Consider the following 18,613-nt stretch of genomic DNA (forward strand, 5'->3'; position numbering starts at 1 on the left):
GCCTGTGTAGGCTTTGGCTAATGTGTGTGTTTTTGTCTTAGTTTTTAACAAAAAAGTTTAAAAAGCAAAAAAAAATTAAAATTTTAAAAATAGGTAAAAGCTTACAGAATAAGGATATAAGGAAAAAATATTTTTATGCAGCTATACAATATGTTTGTGTTTTAAGCTAAACATTATTACAAAATAGTCAAAAAGTTTTAAAAAATTAAAAGTTTATAAAGTAAAAAAGTTACAGTAAGCTTAGGTAAATTTATTGTTGGAGAAAATAATTAATTTCATGTAACCTAAGGTATAGTGTTTATGAAGTCTACAGTAGTGTATGGTAACACCCTTGGCCTTCACACTCACTCACTACTCACTCAGTGACTCACCCAGAGCAACTTCCAGTCCTGCAAACTCCATTTGTGGCAAGTGCCCTATATAGATGTACCATTTTTTATCTTTTTGCCATATTTTTGCTGTACCATTTCTGTGTTTCAATATGTTCAGATACACAGATACCTACCATTGTGTTACCGTTAGCGACATTATTCAGTACTATAACAGGCTGTACAGGTGTGTTTAGCCTAGGAGCAATAGGCTATATTATATAGCCAAAATGTGTAGTAGGCTGTACCATCTAGGTTTGTGTAAGTACATTCTATGATGTTTGCACAACGAAATTTCTTAACAGTGCATGTCACAGAATGTATCCCCAGAGTTATGCAACATGTGACTGTGTTTATTGTTTAAAGTTTATTTTTTCTCTAGCCAAAGGGTTGGCATACTTTTTCTGTTAGGAACCAGACAGTAAATATTTTAGGGTTTGAGAGCCATACACATTCTCTGTTGCATATTCTTCTTTGTTGTTTTTTCTTTCTTTTAAATTACCCCTTAAAAATATCAAAACCATTCTAAGCTTGGATTTGGCCCAGGGCTGAAGTTGATCAATCTTTGTTTTAGAATATAGGCAGATTCCCAAGGGCAGGAATCACATGTGCTTCATTTATCATTATATACCCAGTACCTATCACACACAGCAATTAGTATATAATAGGTATTTTGTTAGTTTCATAGAATGATTAAATAATATAAGTGTATAGCCTTTTCTTCTTTCTGTTCATTCCAGAGCTCTCATGAGGGATGAGTATATTCTTGCTCACATGTCAATGTGATCTTTGGTTACTTTCTTTTCTTTATAGTGTGATCCCGTCTCACCTACCCCTCCACCAAATATTAATCCAAAGTGTCATTATTTTGCCAGGCAGATATTTGGATCTGCTGAGCATTTTATCTACTTTCTGAGACAGACTCCATTCAGCCAATTTATTATTTTTAAATTTTATTTGTCTATCCTGGATGCTTACTTTTAAGTAATATTGAAACAAGTTTCTTGGTCAGTTTTTATAGATCTTAGTTAAACCAATTCATACTTCTCATTTCCATTTTTATTTTACAGATGCTCTAGATTCTTTACATGTAAACTTTATGTGAAAAATTTGGGTTATGAGTCATTTTTTTGTCTATATCAGAATTTTCTGATAACACCTTCTTCCATATTAATTTTTTACTGCTAAGTGTAAACTACCAGGTACAGTTTTACAAGTCAAACTTTATACATCAATAGTATGTTTGGCTGACTGGATTCCTTTCCATTTTTACTCAGATTAGTTTAAACGTATCTAGTTTTCGTGATTGTTTTATTTAGTTTTATCAGTATATTCATTATGAAGTGGCTGGAAGATTTAGCTAATCCAGGGAACAATTGGTAATAGTTCCTTATAGATACCCTAGAATCCCTATTAATTAATATTAATAATTGAAAATAGAATATTTCCTCATAATATATTTTGCTCAGAAAAAAATTCTTTTTTCAATTATTAATATTAATTCCTATACTTATTGACTTCATTTTCTGAGCAAAATATATTAGTAGGGCATATTGGGTAGAAATAGTCTTGGGATTAGAATTGTAGAGTAAAAACATTCTGCTTTAATTCAGGTATCCCATTCTCCTTATTCTGCTGCTATGAACAAAGAGACCTCAGTTGAGTAACTGTCCAAACTTTTACATTTCCTCTTGCCACATCTGATTTCTGTCCACCACTAACAGTGATCTGCACAAAATACAACTCTTGTGTTATTTCTTCATTTAAAAACATTCGATAAACTTCCCAGAAAGAAAGAAAAGTGAAGTAATTACACATAAAACCTAAGAAATAGTTTCAACTTCATGTCGCAATTTTCTTTTAATATACTTTAAGTTCTGGGGTACATGTGCAGAACATGCAGGTTTGTTACATAGGTATACACATGCCATGGTGGCTTGCTGCACCCATCAACCAGTGATCTACATTAGATATTTCTCCTAATGCTATCCCTACCATGGCCCCCTACCCTCCAACAGGCCTGGGTATGTGATGTTCCCCTCCCTGTGTCCATGTGTTCTCATTGTTCAACTCCCACTTATGAGTGAGAACATGCGGTGTTTGGTTTTCTGTTCTTGTGTTAGTTTGCTGAGAATGATGGTTTCCAGCTCCATCCATGTCCCTGCAAAGGCCATGAACTCACCCTTTTTTATGGCTACATAGTATTCCATGGTATATATACGCCACATTTTCTTTATCCAGTCTATCATTGATGGGCGTTTGTGTTGGTTCCAAGTCTTTGCTATTGTTAACAGTGCCACAATAAACTTACATGTGCACGTGTCTTTATAGTAGAATGATTTATAGTCCTTTGGGTATATACCCATTAACAGGATTGCTGGGTCAAATGGTTTTTCTAGTTCTAGATTCTTGAGGAATCGCCGCACTGTCTTCCACAATGGTTGAACTAATTTACACTTCCACCAACAGTATAAAAGCATTTCTATTTCTTCACATCCTCTCCAGCATCTGTTGTTTCCTGACTTTTTAATGATCACCATTCTAACTGGCGTGAGATGGTGTCTCATTGTGGCTTTGATTTACATTTCTCTAATGACCACTGATGATGAGCTTTTCTTCATCTGTTTGTTGGCCACATAAATGTCTTCTTTTGAGAAGTGTCTCTTCATATCCTTTGCCCACTTTTTGATGGGGTTGTTTTTCTGTTGTAGATTTGTTTAAGCTCTTTGTAGATTCTGGATATTAACCCTTTGTCAGATGCATAGATTGCAAAAATTTTCTCCCATTCTGTAGGTTGCCGATTCACTCTAATGATAGTTTCTTTTGCTGTACGGAAGCTCTTTAGTTTAATTAGATCCCATTTGTCAATTTTAGCTTTTGTTGCCGTTGCTTTTGGCATTTTAGTCGTGAAGTCTTTGCCCATGCCTACGTCCTGAATGGTATTGCCTAGGTTTTCTTCTAGATTTTTTATGGTTTTAGGTCTTTTTTACATCTTTAATCCATCTTGAGTTAATTTTTGTATAAGGTGTAAGGAAGGCGTCCAGTTTCAGCTTTCTACATATGGCTAGCCAGTTTTCCCAACACCGTTTATTAAATAGGGAATCATTTCCACATTGCTTGTTTTTGTCAGGTTTGTCAAAGATCACATGGTTGTAGATATGTGGCATTGTTTCTGAGGCCTCTGTTCTGTTCCATTGGTCTATATATTTGTTTTGGTACCGGTACCATGCTGTTTTGGTTACTGTAGCCTTGTAGTATAGTTTGAAGTTAGGTAGCATGATGCTTCAAGCTTTGTTCTTTTTGCTTAGGACTGTCTTGGCTATGCAGGCTCTTTTTTGGTTCCATGTGAAATTTAAAGTAGTTTTTTCTAATTCTGTGAGAAAGTCAGTGGTAGCTTGATGGGGATAGCATTGAATCTATAAATTACTTTGGGCAGTGTGGCCATTTTCACAATATTGATTCTTCCTATCCATGAGCATGGAATGTTTTTCCATTTGTTTATGTCCTCTCTTACTTCCTTGAGCAGTGGTTTATAGTTCTCCTTTATGAGGTCCTTCACATCCGTTGTAAGTTGTATTCCTTGGTATTTTATTCTCTTTGTAGCAGTTGTGAATGGGAGTTCACTCATGATTTGGCTCTCTGTTATTGGTGTATAAGAATGCTTGTAATTTTTGCACATTGATGTGTATCCTGAGACTTTGCTAAGTTGCTTATCAGCTTAAGGAGAATTTGGGCTGAGACATTGGGGTTTTCTAAATATACAATCATGTCATCTGGAAACAGAGACAATGTGACTTCCTCTCTTCCTATTTGAATACCCTTTATTTCTTTCTCCTGCCTGATTGCCCTGTCCAGAACTTCCAATACTCTGTTGAATAGGAGTGGTGAGAGAGGGCATCCTTGGCTTGTGCTGGTTTTCAAAGGGAATGCTTCCAGCTTTTGCCCATTCAGTATGATATTGACCATGAGTTTGTCATAGATAGCTCTTCTTATTTTGAGATAGGTTCCATCAATACCTAGTTTATGGAGAGTTTTTAGCATGAAGGGGTGTTGAATTTTATCAAAGGCCTTTTCTGTATCTATTGAGATAATCATGTGGTTTTTGTCATTGGTTCTGTTTATGTGATGGATTACGTTTATTGATTTGCGTATATTGAACCATCCTTGCATCCCAGGGATGAAGCCGACTTGATTATGGTGGATAAGCTTTTTAATGTGCTGCTGGATTCAGTTTGCGAGTATTTTATTGAGGATTTTTCTCATTGATGTTCATCAGCTATATTGGCCTGGAGTTTTCTTTTTTGTTGTGTCTCTGCCAGGTTTTGGTATCAGGATGAAGCTGGCCTCATAAAATGAGTTAGTGAGGAATCCTTTTTTTATTGTTTGGAATAGTTTCAGAAGGAATGGTACCAACTCCTCTTTATACCCCGGGTAGAATTCAGCTGTGAATCCTTCCGGTCCTGGACCCTTTTTGGTTGGTAGGCTAGTAATTACTGCCTCAATTTCAGAATTTGTTATTGGTCTGTTCAAGGATTCAACTTCTTCCTGGTTTATGCTTGGGAGGGTGTATGTGTCCAGGAATTTATCCATTTTTTCTAGACTTTCTAGTTTATTTGCGTAGAGGTGTTTATAGTATTCTCTGATGGTACTTTGTATTTCTGTGTAATCAGTGGCGATATCCCCTTTATCATTTTTTATTGTGTCTATTTGATTCTTCTCTTTTTTGTTCTTTATTAATCTAACTAGCAGTCTTTCTATTTGTTGATCTTTTCAAAAAAACAGCTCCTGGATTCATTTTTTGAAGGGTTTTTTGGGTCTCTCTTTCAGTTCTGCTCTGATCTCAGTTATTTGTTGTCTTCTGCTACCTTTTGAATTTGTTTGCTCTCACTTCTCTTGTTCTTTTAATTGCGATGTTAGGGTGTTGATTTTAGATCTTCCCTGATTTCTTTTGTGGGCACTTAGTGCTATAAATTTCTCTCTAAACACTGTTTTAGTTGTGTCCCAGCGATTCTGGTACGTTGTGTCTTTGTTCTTATTGGTTTCAAAGCACTAATTTATTTCTGCCTTCATTTCATTATATATATCCAGTAGTCATTATAGTATTCATTCAGGAGCAGTTTGTTCAGTTTTGCAATTTAAAAAAAAAAGCTCAGAAAGTTTATTCTAGAAATTTCTAACTCGTTGTAGCACATGGAGAAAAAAGCTGAATTTCTCCAAGCTTTTAAAAAACTAGTGTAATACTGATACCAAAATGCGACTAAGTGGGCTGGGCACAGTGGCTCACGCCTGTAATCCCAACAGTTTGGAAGGCCAAGGTGGGCAGATCACCTGAGGTCCGGAGTTCGAGACCAGCCTGACCAACATGGCGAAACCTCGTCTCTACTAAAAATACAAAAAAAATTAGGCATGGTGGCGGGCACCTGTAATCCCAACTACTCAGAAGGCTGAGGCAGGAGAATCACTTGAACCCAGGAAGTGGAGGGTGCGGTGAGCCGAGATCACACCACTGCACTTCAGCTTAGGTGACAAAATGAGACTCCCATCTCAAAATATATATATATATAGAGAGAGAGACACATATATATATACACATGTGCATATATACATATACACATATATGCACATGTATACATGTATATATACACATATGTATGTATACATATACTGTGTGAATCCATTCAGTCCTGGACTCTTTTTGTTGGTAGGCTTTTTAGGTTTGTATACACACACACACACCCACACACACACATACATATGTATATATATATACAAAAATATATATACATATATTTTTACATCTGTAGTCACAAGCAAAATTAAACTAGTTATTTCTATGTGAACTTATATACATATATACATGTATGTACGTACACATGTATGTATACATATATGCATCATGCATATATACATACATGTGTGTATGCATAAGTGTATATGTACATGCATGTATATATGCATACATGTATAAATATGCATGCATGCACATACATGCACATAAATATACATGCATGCATGCATGTATATGTGCATATATAAATATATATAATTTATGTTTCATATACATTGATATATACATATATGCACATATGCACATATGCGTATATATACATGTGCATATATACATATATGCACATATGCGTATATATACATGTGTATATGTACATGTACACATGTGTATATATGTATGTGTATATATGCATGTACACATATGTGTATATATGTATGTGTATATATGCATGTACACATATGTGTATATATGTGTATATATATGTATATATGTTTATAAAAAATAAGTATAGTTTAATTTTGATTGTGACTATAGATGCAAAAATCCTGCAATTGCAAAGTAAGCAGAAACTAGCAGTCCTTTTTTATAAGTGCCTATATTAGTATGTTCTCACACTGCTGATAAACACTTGAGACTGAGTAATTTATAAAGAAAAAGAGGTTTAATGGACTTATAGTTCCACGTGTCTGGGGAGGGCTCCCAGTCATGGCAGAAGGTGAAAGGCACATCTTACAATACAGCCGACAAGACAGAATAAGAGCCAAGCAAAAGGGGAAACCCCTTATAAAACCATCAGATCTCTCGAGACTGACTACCATGAGAACAGTATGTGGGAACTGCCCTCATGATTCACCTATCTCCTACCAGGTCCCTCTCACAACACTTGGAATTATGGGAGCTACAATTCAAGATGAGATTTGGGTGGGGACACAGCCAAACCATATAGTATCTCTAAAAATATTCACCCATTTTTCAGTTTTTACATCAATTTAAATATTAGCAAATTAATAGAATTCTTTCTGTTTTAATAGGTCACTGTAGTAAAACATGGTCTTCAAAAGATGTCAGAAAACATTTGATTAAATTTCATTTCTATTATTGATTTAAAAGACACTTTATAATATTGCATATGTTCTTACTATTTTGAAATACATGTATATGTATTACAGGCATACCTTGGAGATATTGCATGTTGGGTTCAGACCACTGCAATAAAGTAAATATTGCAATAAAGCAAGTCACACAAATTGCTTGGTTTTCCACTACATATAAAAGTTATGTTTACATTATATGGTAGTGTATTAAATGTGCAATAGCATTATGGCTAAAGAAAGAATGTACTACATATCTTAATTTTAAAAATTTACTGCTAAAAAATGCTAAGGATTATCTGAGCCTTCAGTGAGTTGTGATCTTTTTGCTGATGTAGAGTCTTGCCTCGATGTTGATGGCTGCTAACTGGTCAGGGTGGTGATTGTTGAACGTTGGGGCAGCTTTGGCAAGATCTTAAAATCAGACAATAATGAAGTTTGCTACACTTATTGATTCTTTGTTTCATGAAGGATTCCTCTGTAGCATGCAATGCTGTTTAATAGCATTTACCCACAGTATGATTTCTTTCAAAATTGGAGTCAGTGCTCTCAAGCTTTGCTATTGTTTTATTAATCAAGTTTATGTAATATTCTAAATCCTTTGTTGTTGTTTTAACCAAGGCTCACAACATCTTCACCAGGAGTCAGTTTCCTCTCAAGAAACTGGTTTCTTCTCAAACATAAGAAGCAACACCTCATCTCTTTACGTTTTATTGGGATATTGTAGTAATTCCGCCACATCCTTCAGATTTCGCTTCTGATTCTGGTTCTCTTGCTATTCCTGTCATATCTGCAATTACTTCCACCACTGAAGTCTTGAAACCCCACAAAGTTATCCATGAGAGTTACAATCAACTTATTTCAAATTCCTATTAGTGTTTACATTTTGACCTCCTCCCATGAATCATGAGTGTCTTTACTGGCGTCTAAAATGGTGAATCCTTTCCAGGAAATTGTCAGTTTACTTTGCCCAGAGTCATCAGAGGAATCCCTCTGTGGCAGCTATAGCCTTACAAAATTTATTTCTTAAGTAGTAAGACTTGACAGTTGCAATTATTTCTTGATGTACAGACTGCAGAACGGATGTTGTGTTAGCAGACATGAAAACAACACTAATGTCCTTGTACATTTCCATCAGAGTTCTTGGGTGATCAGGTGCATTGTCAATGAGTAGTAATATTTGGAAAGGAATCTTTTTTTCTGAGCAGAAGATCTCAACGGTAGGCTTAAAATATCCAGTAAACCATGCTATAAACAGATGTGCTGTCATCCAGTCTTTGTTATTCCATTTATAGTGCACAGGGTAAATTTAGCATAATTCTTAAAGGTTCTAGCATTTTTGGAATGGTAAATGAGCATTTCAACTTAAACTTAGCAGCTGCATTGGATCCTTTCAAAGAGAGTCAGCCTGTCCTCTGAAGATTTGAAGCCAGGCATTGACTCCTCTCTAGCTGTGAAAGTCCTAGATGGCATCTTCTTTCCATGTAAGGATGTTTAGTCTATTTTGAAAATCTGTCGTTGTAGTGTAGCCAGCTTCGTCAATGATCATAGCTAGATATTCTGGATAACTTGCTGCAGCTTTAATGTCAGCACTTGCGGCTTCACCGTGCACTTTTACGTTGTGAAGACAGCTTCTTTCCTTAAACCTCATGACCCAATCTCTACTAGCTTCCAGTTTTCTTCTGCAGCTTCCTTGCTTCTCAGCCTTCATAGAATTGTAGACAGTTAGAGCTTTGCTCTGGATTAGACTTTGGCTTAAGGGAATGTTATAGTTGGTTTGATCTCTCCAGACCACTCATACGTTCTCCATATCAGCAATAAGCCTTTTTTGCTTTCTTATCTTTTGTTTGTTCACTGGAGTAGCACTTTTAATTTTCTTCAAGAATGTTTCCTTTGCATTCACAACTTGGCCATTTGGTACATGAGGCCTAACTTTTTGGCCCATCCTGGTGATATGGTTTGGATTTGTGTCCCTGCCCAAATCTCATGTTGAATTGTAATCCCCAATGTTGGAGGAGGGGCTTGGTGGGGCATGATTAGATCATGGGGGTGGATTTTCCCCTTGCTGTTCTCGTGATAGGGAGTCATGAGGACTCACCATTATAGATACAATAGTAATAAAATGTTTGAAATATTGAGAGAATTACCAAAATGTGATCCAGAGCAGGAAGTGAGCACATGCTGTTGGAAAAATGGTACCAATAGATTTGTTTGACGCAAGGTTGTCAAAAATCTTCAATTTGTAGATATCATAGTGCCTTCAAAGAGCAATAAAACAAAGCACAGTAAAACAAGATATGCCTATATATTTTTAGGGAGTATCATATAAAATGGTCACCCACAGCATGTATTCCTGTTAGTGTCAGGTTCAAGTCAAGGGTTTTTCTTGTCGACACTATGTAACATTATTATGGAAGTGTTGGTGACAGTTATTAAACAAAAAAATGAAATAGTGGAATTATTGAGGGCCATAGAGGGCTAAATGCACAGCTCCTCAGCTTGGCCATAAAAACCTTTTTAGCCTTATCTTTCATTGTACCACCACCACCATCAGCTGGGACTAGGTGTCATGGTAAGTTATACAGTTAAGTATGATTTTTATACAGTTAAGTATGATTATAGTCTTTACATAATATAAGGAATTTACAAATTGAGTTGAAACAAGACCACAGAACAAAATGAAAACTGACATTAGTGTAATAGATGATACTTTGCTGGCACTAGATTGCTATGGGTCTCATTGTATATTTAATCTGGTTTTGTATTTTTACTTCAATAACATTCCACTGGTTTTTGTATTTTTAAAATTAACTCAGACCTTCAGGAGATGTGCCTTTACTCTTTGGTGCTTCATTTGATACAAACACAATTGTAAACCCATTTGAAACATTTAGAATCAGTAAGTCAATACAAATTTACTTTACCACATGAATTATCAGAACCTTAGTGTGGTTGCAGTGACTCAGGCCTGTAATCCCAGCACTTTGGGTGGTTGAGGCAGGCAGATCAAGAGGTCTGGAGTTTAAGACCAACACGGTGAAACCCCGTCTCTACTAAAAATACAAAAATTAGCTGGGCCTGGTGGCGCATGCTTGTAATACCAGCTACTCTGGAGACTAAGGCAGGAGAATTGCTTGAACTGGGACCCGGGAGGCAGAGATTGCAGTGGGCTGAGATCACGCCACTGCACTCCAGCCTGGGCTACAGAGGGAGACTCTGTCTCAAAACAAAAACACAAACAAAAAAACTGTAGTGTGCTAATGTTAATGCACATTGTGTTTTGGCAGGATATGAATATAGAATATGCGTGATTTCTGGTGTTTGCTATAATTCATTAATGAATATTCTAAGGCAAATCCATCATATACTTTCAATTGTGATAAAATATGTATTTTTTCTAAATCTCATGTGTCCTTGCATTCATTTTTCCCACTTTCTGGTTTTTCCCGTTTGTAATGGTCTCTCTCTCTCCCTCCCTCTCTCTCTCTCTCTCTCTCTAAGGTACCTACTGTCAACAACGGGAAGTGGAGGCCATTACTGAAGGTGTAGAGGAAGATGAAGGATTTTGCTGTTGTGAACCTGGCCATATTCCTCACATGCTTTCATTTAATGCTGCATTTAGCCAGCGATGGCTAGCTTGGGAAGTGATAGTCACAAAGTATATTCTAGAGGGGTATAGCATCACTGATAATAGTGCTGCTTCTATGCTTCAAGTTTTTGATCTTCGGAAAGTACTCACAACTTACTATGTCAAGGTAAGAGTATGTGTCTACTTAGATCTTCAGATAATCAAGAGTTTCTTCTTGGGAATAACATATATATATATATGTAAGTATATATATGTATATACTTTTTTTTAACTTATGCTTTGCTTCTGAGTACTTATTTAAATTCTCTAGCATCCAGAAAAGTCCATAAAAATAGACCTACTAATGTCTTGCTTTCTCTTTGTTTACTGAAATTCATTCCATTCATTCATTAATAATAGCTAGACATTTGTAGCTTGTGTTTTAGGCATTGTGCTAAGGAATATGTACACACAAATACGCATACACACATGATTGTCTTACTTAATTCTGTAAATAAGTGTTTCCCTATTTTACAAATAAACAACTTAAGGATCAGAAGTTAACTTGGCCAAGGTCCTCTAACAAGTAGAGTTTGGGGCTTAAAACCCAGGCTTGTCTGACTCTTGCGCCCTTGCTCTTGACCACTGCTTTGCACAGCTTTCATTCAACAAACTGAATAAAAGTATTGCAAAATTCAAGAGGTCCCCAAGACCACCCTCGCTTCTGACATCAACTGTAATTTTGGGGTCCCCAAGACCACTCATAGGTTCAGTAAGTTGCTAAGAGTTGTGCAGATGCCTGTTTCTCCCAGCAGTGAAGCATGGCAGTACTCACGGGGTGTTGTCCACCAAGGAAGCTTGCTTGAGCTTGGTGTCCTGTCATGTAGGCATGGTTGACCATCCACATGGCCAACATAAGTCTCCAGGACGTCCAGAGGTCGTGCTGATACTGTGTGGCTCTAGGTCCTCAGCTGAACAAAGACTGTTTAACAGGAAGGGCATGCCAAGGCTTAGAGGTTACCCCCTACAACCCAAGGGTAAAGGCCAAATCCCTCATTGGGCAAGGTTAATCCTTTACTGCACAAGAGATTCTATTTTTGCTAAAGAGTTTATAGAAATACAGTATGGTTGCGACTTAGGGGCTTACAGGTAAAACCAGTATTTTTAAGGAGGAAACGTGTGCTAAGCTTTAATAACCAACATCTGAATTTTTCACACCTTTTTTTCTTTTCTTTTTCTTTTTTTTTTTTTGAGACAGGGTTTCATTCTGTTGTCCAGGCTGGAGTACAGTGGCATAATTGTAGCTCACTGAAGCCTTGACCTCCAGGGCTCAAGCAATACACTCACCTTAACCTCCTGGGTAACTGGGACTACAGGTGCATGCCACCACACCCAGCTAATTTTTTATTTTTTTGTAGAGATGAGGTTTCGCTATGTTGCCCAGGCTCTCAAACTCTGGGCTCAAGCAGTTCTCCCACCTTGGCCTCCCAAAGTGCTGGGGTTATAGGCATGAGCCACCATCCCCAGCCTGAAATTTTCATATCTTATGTTGTTACCTCTCCTCACCACCTTATTTGCTGATTGGGATGAACATTGAGCCTTCCATTTAATGTTTGGCTAAACCTAACCTCAGGAAGCTAGAGATTGATTTCACAATATTTTTTACTTGTGTGTGCGTGTGGCATTTTTTTCTCTAGTTATAAATATATATCTCTATAACTTGGCCTAGGACCACCAGATGGCCTTAATAACTCTCTATGATAAATTATTCAAAATAAGTGCACTACAATAAAGTTTTTTTTACCTCTTTTGAAATATCCTAAGTTCAAAAGCTCTAAAATCAATAGATTAGGGCCAGGTGCGGTGGCTCATACCTGTAATCCCAGCACTTTGGGAGGCTGAGGCGGATGGACCACTTGAGGTCAGGAGTTCAAGACCAGCCTGGCCAATGAGGTGAAAACCCATCTCTACTAAAAATATAAAAATTAGCTGGGTGTGGTGGTAGGTGCCTGTAATCCCAGCTACTTGGGAGGCTGAGGCATGAGAATTGCTTGAACTCAGGAGGTAGAGGTTGCAGTGAGCCGAGATTACGCCACTGCACTCCAGCATGGGCGACAGAGTAAGACTTTGTCTCTAAATAAATAAATAAATAAATAAATAAGTAAAATAAAATAAAATAAAATAAATAAACAGAATTGTTTTGAAGTTGCTTTGTTGAATTTGTGGTTGTGATTTTAAAGTATTAGATGTTTTTTCATCCAGTAAGGCCTGAGGTATATTATAGTATTCTTAAAATATATATGTAGAATATTGAGGGAGAATTTATATCGTTATAAATAATTGTAATGGGGGAATTTATATCATTATAAATAATTGGAATTTATTTCATTGATGAATCTGAGTTAATTGAAATTGTAATTTAATCTGAATTCTTTTTTTTTTTTTTTGTCTTGTTCATGTTAGGGTATCATTTATTATGTTACGACCTCTTCTAAGCTAGAGGAGTGGCTAGCTAATGAGACAATGCAGGAAGGACTTCGTCTGTGTGCCGATCGCAATTATGTTGATGTGGACCCAACCTTTAATCCAAACATTGATGAAGACTATGACCACCGACTGGCAGGCATATCTAGGGAGAGTTTCTGTGTGATTTACCTCAACTGGATAGAGTACTGCTCTTCCCGAAGAGCAAAGGTAGAGTTTATTTCATTTACAACTCTTTGAATCCAAGTTTCTCCAAAGATGCAAAGAATGTCCCTGTTCTTATGAGGTCAGTTTTTCCAGACCTTCCTCTTTCTGATCTTCTGGTTAAGATAACCTAACTGGTTCATTATGGTTAGGCCAAACCAACTCTGCCGAAACAGGTTAAAGGAAGTGACCTCCCGCTTTCTTTCATTTGCAGTGTCCCAGTCTCATTGTCCAGGTAGCACCTCCTCTACCCTGGGCATGCATAAGCATGCACATACATTCACATTCCACGCATTACACTTCAAAATCTAGTCCTTAAGAAATTCTACCTCTCTCTGCCACACTTAAGGATAATTAGATGTGTTTGTCCCAAATACAAAGTCTAGACCAGTGCTGGCTAATAGGCTTTCTGCAGTGTTGGAAATGTGCTGTCACTGCCACATGTGGCTGTGAAACACATGAAATGTGGCTAGTACAACTAAAAAGCTGAATTGTAAATTTTATTGAATTTTAACTGATTTAAATTTAGGAGCCTGTGTAGCTAGTGACTACTTCATTGGACAGTGTGGATCTAGACCATTGATTTCAAATGTGAGTAAAAAAGGCATAGGAACTTGTAAAAGTTCAGATTCCTGGGCCCCACCTATAAGATTCTGATCTAGGTCTAGGCTGGGAATCACTAGGGCTGATTTAAATTCTGGTGGTTCCCAATCCACACATTAGGATAACATGTTTTATCCTAAAAGTAAGATGAGTTAGGGACTTCAGCAACTATGGCTTCCTTCTAGGTCTCATGATTTTTGTGGTAGTATCACACCCCTGGTCAGACTCCATGTAACATAATCGCAATGCCAAGGCCTGTGATTACAAAGCTAATTCCTGCCACTACTACTGCTTTTTAAGCAAAAGACTTGTGTAGTTGAACCACCAGCATCCTATGTACAGATTTACCCACTATCATGTAGCGTAGTGAGCTATCTTGACAACTGGTGCCTTCATCATGGTCTAGGAGGTACATACTGACCATCTTCAGATTTAGCACTTGGTTTAGTCCTTCCTTTGCCACCACTTAGAGTAAGACAGCCATCATATCAGCCTCTTTTTACTCCATCAGTAAGAACAGGAGCATCTTGTACTTCCTCTCTGAGTGGTGGCTTTGAGCTTTTGTACTAGATGTGCAGTTTATATGGAGCAGAGTAGTATATCTTAAAAGAAGGGATAGTGAGTTGGATAAAAGAACCTCACAGAAGGCTCAGAAGACCAGTAGACAGTGGCTGGAAATAGAGGACCTCAAAGCTAAACTTCTTTCTTCCAAACATATAACAAGTAGTTTTATTTTTTCATAAATAAAATATACTTAAAATGTTTTGCATACTGTTCTCAAATCCTTGGACTGACTTTTGTTGGGAGAAGTAATGGGAACAGTCATATCCTATAGCTCTTCTTTGGCTCAGATGATATTGGTTATTTTGTTGTGATTTAGTCATGATGTTTTTTGCTAGGGGTTCACAGTGTACCCACTCAGGAACAGGGTTCCATCCTACCTTAAGGACCTTTAGAGATTATTGCTGAGGTCATGAACATGGCTCAAGGAAGTCCTGATTGGTAATAAATCATATATTCAAAAGGTTTACCTCTAAACTTGGGTATCCCCAGTCTCTTCAGGTAGCTTATTTCACTAATCCTGGTCTGTTTTATTTTCTATTCTTACATTCTCTTTAGAAGAAGATTATCAGTTGTATTTTTCCAGCTATATGGTCTCCCGTTTGCCCTAGTTTTTCTTTTAAGTTGAACAAGATTATCTTCATCTCCTTAAGATCTTGGATGCTATTCTGTGAATCAGCATTCCCGGAATAACCTCTTCCTGGGGACGTTAATCAGGCCAGACTTGCTGACTCAAGCTGTAGTGCCCTCATCTGAATGTTTAAAAACTGCCTCAGACCCTTCTTCTGTAGTTCCCTTTCAAGATAGTATAAGATTGATCCTGAACTAACTGCATTAAAATTACCTTCAATGCCAAAATGAAAGGATTCATCTCAGTTTCTTTCTCCTACTTTTCAAACGATAAGTATTTCTTTCACTTTATTGTTAGTATTAGCAAGAATTTTTGGTGAGAATTTCTAATGCAATTTCGGGAGTAGGGCACATGCCTTCTCCAACAGTAACAAAATAGTGCTACCAGGCTTGAACTAGTTTTTTTCTTTCAGCAAATTAAAGATGTTGCTATACTGTCTTCTGGCTTGCATTGTTTCTGATGAGAAGTCCGCTGTCATTCTTTTCTTTGTTCCTCTGAAAAAATGGTAGGTACAATATAATATCTTTTTTCACTGGCTGCTTTTAAGATTTTCTCTTTATTACTGGTTTTAAGCAATTTAAATACAATGTGCCTTAGTGTAGTTTTCTCATGTTTCTTTTTTTATTATTATTATACTTTAAGTTCTGGGATACATGTGCAGAACGTGCAGGTTTGTTACATGGGTATACACAAGCCATGTGGCTTGCTGCATCCATCAACCTGTCATCTACATTAGGTATTTTTCTTAAGCTATCCCTCCCTTAGCCCCCCCATACCCCAACAGGCCCTGGTGTGTGATGTTCCCCTCCCTGTGTCTATGTGTTCTCATTGTTCAACTCCCACTTATGAGTGAAAACATGCAGTTTGGTTTTCTGTCCCTGTGTTAGTTTGCTGAGAATGATGGTTTCCAGCTTCATCCATGTCCCTACAAAGGACATGAATTCGTCCTTTATTATGGCGGCATAGTATTCCATGTTGTATATGTACCACATTTTCTTTATCCAGTCTATCATTGCTGGGCATTTGGGTTGGTTCCAAGTCTTTGCTATTGTGAACAGTGCTGCAGTAAACATGCATGTGCACGTATCTTTATAGTAGAATGATTTATAATCCTTTGGGTATATACCCAAAATGGGATTGCTGGGTCAAATGGTATTTCTGGTTCTAGATCCTTGAGGAATCGCCACACTATCTTCCACAATGGTTGAACTAATTTACACTCCCACCAACAGTGTTAAAGTGTTCCTATTTCTTCACATCCTCTCCAGCATCTGTTGTTTCCTGACTTCTTAGTAATCACCATTCTAACTGGCATGAGATGGTATCTCATTGTGGTTTTGATTTGCATTTCTCTAATGACCATTGATGATGAGCTTTTTTTCATATGTCTGTTGGCCACATAAATGTCTTCTTTTGAGAAGTGTCTGTTCATATCCTTCACCCACTTTTGGATGGGGTTGGTTTTTTTCTTGTAAATTTAAGTTCCTTGTAGATTTGGATATTAGCCCTTTGTCAGATAGATAGATTGCAAAAATTTTCTCCCATTCTGTAGGTTGCCTGTTCACTGTGAGGATAGTTTCTTTTGCTGTACAGAAGCTCTTTAGCTTAATTAGATCCCATTTGTCAGTTTTGGCTTTTGTTGCCATTGCTTTTGGTGTTTTAGTCGTGAGGTCTTTGCCCATGCCTACGTCCTGAATGGTATTGCCTAGTTGTTGTTCTAGGATTTTTATGGTTTTAGGTCTTATGTTTAAGTCTTTAATCCATCTTGAGTTAATTTTTGTATAAGGTGTAAGGAAGGGGTCCAGTTTCAGCTTTCTACATATGGCTAACCAGTTTTCCCAATACCATTTATTAAATAGGGAATCATTTCCCCATTGCTTGTTTTTGTCAGGTTTGTCAAAGATCAGATGGTTGTAAATGAGTGGCATTATTTCTGAGGCCTCTGTTCTGTTCCATTGGTCTATATATTTGTTTTGGTACCAGTACCATGTTGTTTTGGTTACTGTAGCCTTGTAGTATAGTTTGAAGTCAGATAGCGTGATGCCCCCAGCTTTGTTCTTTTTGCTTAGGACTATCTTGGCTATGTGGTTTCTTTTTTGGTTCCATATGAAATTTAAAGTAGTTTTTTCCAATTCTGTGAAGAAAGTCAGTGGTAGCTTGATGGGGATAGCATTGAATCTATAAATTACTTTGGGCAGTATGGCCATTTTCACAATATTGATTCTTCCTATCCATGAGCATAGAATATTTTTCCATTTGTTTGTGTCCTGTCTTACTTCCTTGAGCAGTGGTTTGTAGTTCTCCTTGAAGAGGTCCTTCACATCCCTTGTAAGCTGTATTCCTAGGTTTTTTATTCTCTTTGTAGCAATTGTGAATGGGAGTTCACTCATGATTTGGCTCTCTGTTTGTCTGTTATTGATGTACAGGAATGTTTGTGATTTTTCACATTGATTTTGTATCTTGAGACTTTCCTGAAGTTGCTTATCAGCTTAAGGAGATTTTGGGCTGAGGCAGCGGGGTTTTCTAAATATACAATCATGTCATCTGCAAACAGAGAAAATTTGACTTCCTCTCTTCGTATTTAAATACCCTCTATTTCTTTTCTTGGCTGATTGCCCTGTCCAGAACTTCCAGTACTCTGTTGAATAGGAGTGGTGAGAAAGGGCATCCTTGTCTTGTGCCGGTTTTCAAAGGGAATGCTTTCAGCTTTTGCCCATTCAGTATGATATTGACCATGGGTTTGTCATAGATAGCTCTTCTTATTTTGAGATAGGTTCCATCAATACCTAGTTTATGGAGAGTTTTTAGCATGAAGGGGTGTTGAATTTTATCAAAGGCCTTTTCTGCATCTGTTGAGATAATCATGTGGTTTTTGTCATTGGTTCTGTTTATGTGATGGATTACGTTTATTGATTTGCATATGTTGAACCATCCTTGCATCCTAGGGATGAAGCTAACTTGATTATGGTGGATAAGCTTATTGATGTGCTGCTGGATTCTGTCAGCCAGTATCTTATTGAGGATTTTCTCATTGATGTTCATCAGATATATTGGCCTGAAATTTTCTTTTTTTATTGTATGTCTGCCAGGTTTTGGTATCAGGATGATGCTGTTCTCATAAAATGATTAGGGAGGAGTCCCTCTTTTCTGCTGTTTGGAGTAGTTTCAGAAGGAATGGTACCAGCTTTTCTTTGTACCTCTGGTAGAATTCAGCTCTCAGTCCATCTGGTCCTGGCCTTTTCTTGGTTGATAGGCTATTAATTACTGCCTCAATTTCAGTACTTGTTATTGGTCTATTCAGAGATTCAACTTCTT

General features: G+C 37.2%; 1 protein-coding gene across 15 annotated transcripts in view; it reads left to right on the top strand.

Moving 5' to 3' along the window:
• PCNX1 (pecanex 1) overlaps positions 1 to 18,613 on the top strand; it is a 210,766-nt gene that overhangs the window by 159,141 nt on the left and 33,012 nt on the right. For 14 of the 15 annotated variants that reach the window (XR_012415913.1, XM_005561665.4, XM_005561671.5 and 11 more), the window contains 2 exons: positions 10,749 to 11,002; positions 13,279 to 13,509. Coding sequence is in view for 13 of the 15 variants with exons in the window: in XM_005561665.4 (XP_005561722.1) it covers positions 10,749 to 11,002; positions 13,279 to 13,509 (485 nt within the window). In the remaining 2 variants the exon portion in view is untranslated. Of the gene's footprint in view, positions 1 to 10,748; positions 11,003 to 13,278; positions 13,510 to 18,613 lie in introns of those variants that run through there. The other variant, XR_012415914.1, reaches the window with a different exon arrangement.

This window comes from Macaca fascicularis, chromosome 7 (genome assembly GCF_037993035.2).
Source record: "Macaca fascicularis isolate 582-1 chromosome 7, T2T-MFA8v1.1".
Taxonomy (NCBI): Eukaryota; Metazoa; Chordata; class Mammalia; order Primates; family Cercopithecidae; genus Macaca; species Macaca fascicularis.